Here is an 8215-nt window from a genome sequence, read left to right as displayed (position 1 = left end):
AAAAGGCACCGTTGCTAATGTGAGAAAAAACTATGAAGATATTGACGAAAGATAAATCGACATTACTTGTCTACTTGCTTGCTTGTTTTGGGTTTAAATCCAACCCTCCACTGAAGTCAAGTGAACCACTTCTCGGGCGGGTCCATATTAATCATCTAACGAAACATTTTCATTATAACTTATACAATTCTTTGATTGTAACATCTTCCAAATCATATGATCTTGTGAAAAGTAATGTCTTTAGTTTCAGAAATTCTTAAATTCAATTGCTCCCTTTAGGTCCTTCATTTCAGTTGGCAGTTTATTATAATGTCTAGGCGCACAGTAGCTAAAAGCCCTTTCACCAAATTTACTATTTGTTCTTGGTTCAGAAAGCCTATGTTTGTCACTCGTGTGTCTTGTGTTAACATTTGTTTCTAGTTCTAGTTTATTCAGGCCTTTTTTTTAGATATTTTGGTTCAGTATCTTAACGTTAGTAAGAGTAGCTTGTATTCAATTCTCTTTTACCGGCAGCCAGTGTAATTTAATTAGTGGCGGGGTAATTCTTTCCCTATTGTGTAGTCCTTTTATTAATCTAGCGGCTCTGTTTTGTACTCTAAATGGGATTACAAGTAAGATATTGGATTATTGCGCTGATGGAATGACTTAACAGTTCGACAGGTAATAGTGAAATGCGATTAATCATTTTAGTTGTATAAACATAAAGTATATGGTAAGATTTTGATTGAGAAATTAATGTAAGTTGAGAAACAAGTGTCGGTTTAGGCAAGGAGGAAGTTGTTTATATCAAGAGTTTGTTTTAAAACATGTGATAAGTCTGAAATCAAAAGAAAATACAATGTGGCATTCTTCTACCTAGAAGAAGCATATGATAGAGAGGCAATGGGGAGAATTAGATATCGTGAATGAACTGAGGGTATATTATAAGGTCGATCACATCTTGTCAAGAGAGTATGACTGACTCTTTTCGGCGGTAGCTATGAGACGAGGGGATGTCATCATTGACATGTAATATCTATGATTGGAGTGACACGAGAGGTCAGAGAAAGGATAGTTGAGGTATGAGAGAAGATGTGGGATAACATTATTCTTCTTTAATGGAATATGGAACAGTTGATATTTATAGAGGATTCTGTGACAATCAAAGTTAACGAAGAGATTCTACTAAAAGAGTTTACAAGATGAGAAAGATCACAGTAAAGATGGAACAATAAAGATTAAATTATAGTAAGAATTAGTGGTCGATTGATGTTTATATTTCTTGGAGAAATGTGTAGATGGGGAGATAAGGAGAGTTAAAGAATTGGGGAAACAATAAAGATGGCAGGCTGTATTTAAAAAAAATAGATATAAGAGAAAACTTGAAGGCTTTAGATCGTCTTGAGAACCATAAATGTGAATGCGTGAAAGGGGTTGTTAAGGTCACTCCTTCCTTAAAGTGAAGTCTGGATGTCAAATAAAAAAAAGTAAAAGATATGCAAATTAATTGTTTATGTAGAGAATGTGTAGTAATAAGTATTTATAGGGTAAAATGTAAAGAAAGATAAGTGGCAGAAAGATTCAACAAAAGATAGGATGGGTGAGAGTATTTGCGAAAAGTTTTGTTATATAGGAAGAGTGGACAATAATATAGTTAGAGGAATTATGATTCTGAATTACTAAGCAATAGGAGGAGAGGAATCTCTAGAAACGGTTGAAAAAGTCATATAAGACATATTGGAGAATGTCTTAAATATCCATTATTAATATTAATGTTACTACCTAAGCTACAACCCCCAGTGATTGCCAGACTGGGGTTCGAGTCCTGCTCAAACTCGTTAAGTTCCTCTGGTCGCTGCAACCTTACCATCCATGTTAGCTAAATATGGGGGGTTTTGGGGGAGCCTATAGGTCTATCTGCTGAGTCATCAGCAGCCATTGCTTGCCCCTCCTTGGTCGTAACTTGGATGGAGAGGGTGCTTGGGCGCTGATCATATGGTAAGTCTCTAGGCCTAGGGTATTGTCACTGGCCCTTGCCTCTGCCATTCATGAGCTGCATTTAAACAGGGAAAAATAGCCCATTGAGGAAAGGAAATAAACTACATGGAAAGTAATGAATGATTAATATAGAATATCCTAAGATCAGTAACAACGTCAAAATATATTTACCATATAAACTATGAAGAGGGAAGGGTAAAATGGCAATATGTGTATTGGAGTTTGACGAAGTGCTGGTCTAAGAAAGTTTAAGAAGCAAGTCATATTTTGTAGGTATTAATGCACAAAGACGTCATCAACAATACGTTCAAATGATAATCCCTAAATGTTTATTAATGTAGAGTTACATCTGGGAGTAGCTTACACCCACTGTAAAGAGTAGGTGATCACATCACTTAATTTATAACTCTCTCTCTCTCTCTCTCTCTCTCTCTCTCTCTCTCTCTCTCTCTCTCTCTCTCTCTCTCTCTCTCTCTCTCTCTCTCTCTGTATATATATATATATATATATATATATATATATATATATATATATATATATATATATATATATATATATATATATATATATATATACACGTACAGAATATTTATCCATATACTCCTTTCTTCACTTATGAATATGCAGGACAAGGGAATATGAGAAAGCCTTCAAATATTCTAATATCTTTATTTTTAATGATTAGGAACTAAACATTTCCACACAGTAAGAGCTCCAATAACAAAGGATAGGCTACAATTGTATCTCCCGATTTTCATGATTGTAATACGTATAAAATGCAGATGCTTTTGGCTGGTTATTAAATTGTTTTTCTTGGCAATCGATAACAGATGGTTAAGTTTAAGGCGTTCGGTAATTTTCATTTATTTTACAAAATCCTTTGGAAATCTGCCATAGCCCTTACTGAGGGTGAGAGGAAAAAACGACAAATTGATTATATCTTAGTTCTTTTAATAAGTTTTAATCATCATGTACGACATATCTTGTAACATAGCACCTTAATCGTCTTTTTATTATTCCTAATTCATCATTAATTAAATCCTTGTGTTTACCACACAAGAAACCCCTGTTGTGATTTGCTTAACTAGGCCTAGCTAAACCTAAAATCTGAGACGTGCTCCTCCTATTTCTTCCCGGCTTCTGTCATGACCTTAGGAATGCCAAGGATAGAATTAATCATTCCAGAGTTGCGCTTCTGTGCCATTGCTGCACCCCAAGGGCCGTGGGTCACTCGAAGGATTTGGGCTGCGAGTTCTGCCACGATCTGTAATTGAAGTCATCCTTTAGTTTACGTTTACGGGCTGCCCAACGGCAAGAGCCCGTGTCTTACACAAGGTGGGGCAATCTACATACACAATGCAATCGTACAATTTGGCTACGGCATCAGTCTCATGCTACAGTTTAAGAATGCATGACGTAGGAAGTATATTAATTTACACTGAGGTAATTGCCTGCTTAAAAGGCACATTATTATTATTATTATTATTATTATTATTATTATTATTATTATTATTATTATTATTATTATTATTATTATTATTATTATTGTAGTAGTAGTAGTAGTAGTAGTAGTAGTAGTAGTAGTAGTAGTAGTAGCTAAGCTACAACTCTAGTTGAAAAAGCAGAGTTCCAAAAGCCCAAGACCTCCCACAGAGAAAATTAGTACATTGAGAAAAGGAAATGAATAAATTAACAACATTTACTTGGAATATCTACATACAGGAATAATAATATAAAAGTTACACAAAAATTTAAGTTTAATACGTTTACCAAGACCTTAATTTTTTTCTCTTTTTTTTTTCAGACTAGCTTTACTTCTTACTGTGTTACTAAGATTCTGGTCCAAAGAATTGTCATTATTGGCATTTTCTTGCCGAGTAACACAAGAAAGAAACCTCACATTTAGCCTTGGCTAACTCAGGATCGATGTCTTTGTGCACCTGAGACACTTTTCAAAAGGAATCAATTTAATTATTCTCGAATACATCTTGTATGCGTCTTAAATCATGTTACTGAGAGATAAAATATTCTCACCTGTCGTTCGGTGAGTATGTCGTCCTGTTGAGCAAAAGTCACGCAACAGAGGGCAACCATCATGACCACCAGGACTGCGAGGAACTTGACCTGCATTCTGAAAGGAGATAACGATTTTTTATTACGGGAGTCCTGACAGTTTTTAGAAATAAAAACTTGAAACGAACTCCATTGAATGAGAAACTGAAGTCTATAAGTCTTTCGATAATGTGGATTTGACAATACACACCAGTTATGCGTTGCATAATATGAAAAACACCCAAGAATGTATACGATAAATTGAACTTGTAGATCATGTATTGAATATTGTTCCATGTAGATAAGCCTAGGAAAGTAGCCCCTAATGAAAGAATGAAAATAGCAAAAATAATAATTTGGATTGTTCTTAGTCCAGGATAAATCACTGTGTATCAAAACAAGAAGAAGAGTTAAACCCACTTGGCAAATTGATGTGTGCGTGTGTTTATTAAAAGACAGGAAACTAGGATTCACTCTCGAAGATGGTAAGAAAGTGACCACAAGGGAAGTTAGGATCCAATGATGGACTCGGAACAGTTGCGTCCACTTTTTATGCAGCGCAGACCTCTGGATTCCACCCCCCTCTTCAGGCCATTGTCCTTACTCATCCCCTAATACAGTATGGTTTTGTCTCGCTAACTCCCCCCACCCCACCACTCTCTCTCTCTCTCTCTCTCTCTCTCTCTCTCTCTCTCTCTCTCTCTCTCTCTCTCTCTCTCTCTCTCTCTCTCTCAGTACAGCTTGAGAGCGTTTATTATTAAAAAAATTTATCTCCACTGTCAAAAATATAAATCTTAAGCTAAAAAAAAAATACCAAATATTCAGCGTGACACTATCATTCTATTATCGAGCTGAATAAACTAATAAGATTGGTCGCGGGACCTTTGAAGATTAGTGGATTAGTTTTAAAAGAATTCTGTTCAAATAAAACTTCTTAAGATTAAGATACACAGGCTGGCATAAGTCTTTTTATAGTTTATATATGAAATGTCTGTTTTGATGTTTTTTTTAACATTTTAGTTTGATTGTTCATTACTTCTGATATCGTTTATTTATTTCCTTTCCTCATTGGGCTATTTTTCCTTGTTGGAGCCCTTGGGTTTACAGCATCTTGCTTTTCCAACTATTGTTGTATCTTAGCCAGCAATAATGATAATAATAGTAATAGTAATAATAATAATAATGATATTATTATTATTATTATTATTATTATTATTATTATTATTATTATTATTATTATTATTAGATGTATTATGGTCAGGTCTTTTGACTCGAATCCTTAGATAATTTGTTATTCATTTGTATCTTGGAAACCCAAAGAGTCCCCCGGCTTCGGTTACAAAGAAATACACGAAAAACCAAATTGGATGGATACATGACGAGAACTAAGTAACTAACATTGATTATCGACAATAAGTACTCAAGATACCAGCGTTTTAATTTTTTTCCAAAAAAAAAAAAAAAATCTCAGTAATCTAGGGAAAGAGCAGCCGATTACATTAACTAACCACAATTCAAAACAAAAAGTATGAATTTATTTATGTAACAGTATTGTATCTTTGGCTAAATTATACGTATTTTTAAAAGCAAAACAACAGTCAAAATGCAGTATAATACTTTCTCTATTTAGATTAAAGTAGAACCCACTTTGCAAAGCTTTTTTTTTTATTTATCTATTGTTACACAGCCTAGCGTAGATAGTTCATTTGGCACCATTCTCTTCGTTTCATAAGCAACCCGGATATATACGAATTACCTAAACAAACGTAATGCCAACTCTGTTTTCATTGTACAAACTTTTCACGTCCATTAAAGTGATTTATTTAATGTGTAATGATGAATGGAAAGAGAAAAAATATTTTTTTTATGTATATATTAACCATTATGTAGGAACAAATTTCGATTACCAAATATTTTCAAATCCACATCCATGTATCATATACCTACTACTTGTTGATTATTTGGATTGTGTCGCCTAAAAGGGAACTTAAAGTTCTATCTAAATGAGTTCATACGATCTCGAGCTATTTCGTAAACCACAAACACCTGGACCTGGACCTGGTTCCTGGTTCCTAATTGCTCACTCCGCAAAATAAGTTTACGGGCACTCTATCAATATACTGTATAGATTAGTGCAAAGTTAAGCTCCTAAGCTTATTCTTATTATTACAATCGAGTTTTTTTTTTTACCTGTACCATAAATAATTAATGGTAAAATTGTCAATCTTTACTTTTATCCCATTTTATCTTGAAATCAGTTATGATAACACCTTGCTATCTCATCAGTTTTGGCAACTTATTGTGGTCAGTTTGGACTCTAATTTAAATTCTTCCTGTGAAAACCTAAACCCCTTTCTTCTTCCTCTTCTTCTTTTTCTTTCCAACATCTTAAGCGGGTGCAATAACTAATCATTGACCGTAAAGGAATTATTTACTCCCGAGTTCTCCCTTGGTGAGAAAAGACATTATTCACGCCCCGTAGACAACGACGAATCCCCATTTTCTGTGGCCAGTGGAACGTTGAAGGCTTGTCAGATACAGAAGAAGGCCACAATGAAAAGACCCATTCTGCTGTTTCATTTGTCTTCTTTCGGTTATATTTTGCCCCATTCAGTATGGAAATATCCGGTGAGGATGCAATGTTTAATGCTTTTCTAAGAAAGAAAAAAAAATTATTCCACATTTTTCAAAGGATAGACTGGACGAGAGAGATTTGGTCACAGATGCAGAAAATATCTTTTCTTAGCGTGCGCCATTTTTCTTTTCAGAAATGGTCTAAGGTGAACTTAGTTTGTTATATTTTTCTCGTGTTTAGTAGTACACGAAATATGATATTTCAAAATTGAAAATAATTTAAATTACTATAAATCTACCCAAGTCTGCCATTAGCTGTGCATTTAAAAATTATTAAAACATTCTCTTAAAAGGAAGCTTTTCTTTCAAAATATGGAATAAGTTTAGTGGCACCTTTTCAGACTACACTAGAGAGAGAGAGAGAGAGAGAGAGAGAGAGAGAGAGAGAGAGAGAGAGAGAGAGCGTCTTAAATTATATCGAATAAATGGACTATTGGGTTATTAAACGAAGAGTCCATTAAATTGCCGTTACCAGTTACATAATGTCCTTTTTAGAACTGTTGTCATATTTCCCCCACCGTCCCTATTCTAAACTGATGAAATGTCTTTCCGTCTGTAGGCTTATCTGTAATCAGAGTGCTTTTTCTGCTTCCCATTTTGTTCTCTAATGGACAATTAAAATTGAAGTGAACGGCAGGTCAACTATCGTAGACCAATTGCATAGTTGATAGGATTAAAGGAAGAGATGTGTCATGCTTTACATACTGTTTATTTCAGTTTTGACAAAGAGATGACTGAAAAGACTGAATGTACATTAGGTATTATTATTATTATTATTATTATTATTATTATTATTATTATTATTATTATTATTACGTGCTAAGCTACAGCCTTAGTTGGAAAAGCAGGATGCTAAAAGCTCAAGGGCTCCGACAGGGAAAATAGCCCAGTGAGGAATGGAAACAAGGAAAAATAAAATAAAATTACGCTCTTGAGAATGAAGCCTTGTCCTTTAAGTGTAACTTGGTGTTGGACAAGTTGGTAGATTGGGCAACTTGTTATACATCTGGTAACCAGTTGTAACTTTTCTCCTATCTTATAACTCTTTACAGCTGAGAAAAATGGCTATTACTATCATGCATCTGTGAAGGTGGCAGGTTGGCCAGGGCACCAGCCACCCGGTGAGATATTACCGCTTGAGTTATTGGGTCCTTTGAGTGACCAGACAGTACTACAATGAATCCTTCTCTCTGGTTACGGCCTATTTTTCTTTTGCGTGCACATACACCAAATAGTCTGGCCTATTCCTTACATAATCTCCTGTGTCCTCATACACCTGAGAACACTGAGATTACCAAACAATTTTTCTTCGCTCAAGGGGTTAACTACTGCATTGTAATTGTACAGTGGCTACCTTCCTCTTGGTAAGGGTAGAAGAGACTCTTTAGCTATGGTAAGCAACTCTTCAAACCATTGTTCTCTAGTCTTGGTTAGTGCCATAGCCTCTGTACCATGGTCTTCCACTGTCTTGGGGTAGAGTTCTCTTGCTTGAGGGTACACTCAGGTACGCTATCTTATTTCTCTTCCACTTGTTTTTTTTTTTTTCTTACTT

General features: G+C 34.9%; 1 protein-coding gene across 1 annotated transcript; it reads right to left on the bottom strand.

Moving 5' to 3' along the window:
• Positions 1–2630: 2630 nt before the first annotated feature.
• On the bottom strand, positions 2631–4580 carry LOC137627411 (pigment-dispersing hormone type 1-like). The gene is made up of 3 exons (XM_068358504.1): positions 4450–4580; positions 4012–4108; positions 2631–3241 (listed from the first exon to the last, which is right to left on the bottom strand). Exons 2-3 carry the CDS (start codon positions 4105–4107, stop codon positions 3101–3103), a joined length of 237 nt encoding a protein of 78 aa, XP_068214605.1. The 5' UTR covers position 4108; positions 4450–4580; the 3' UTR covers positions 2631–3100.
• Positions 4581–8215: the final 3635 nt, after the last annotated feature.

The sequence above is a fragment of the Palaemon carinicauda genome, chromosome 35 (genome assembly GCF_036898095.1).
Source record: "Palaemon carinicauda isolate YSFRI2023 chromosome 35, ASM3689809v2, whole genome shotgun sequence".
NCBI classification, from domain to species: domain Eukaryota; kingdom Metazoa; phylum Arthropoda; class Malacostraca; order Decapoda; family Palaemonidae; genus Palaemon; species Palaemon carinicauda.
Note: the sequence above shows the minus strand (reverse complement) of the source record. Positions and strands in the feature narration are given on the sequence as shown.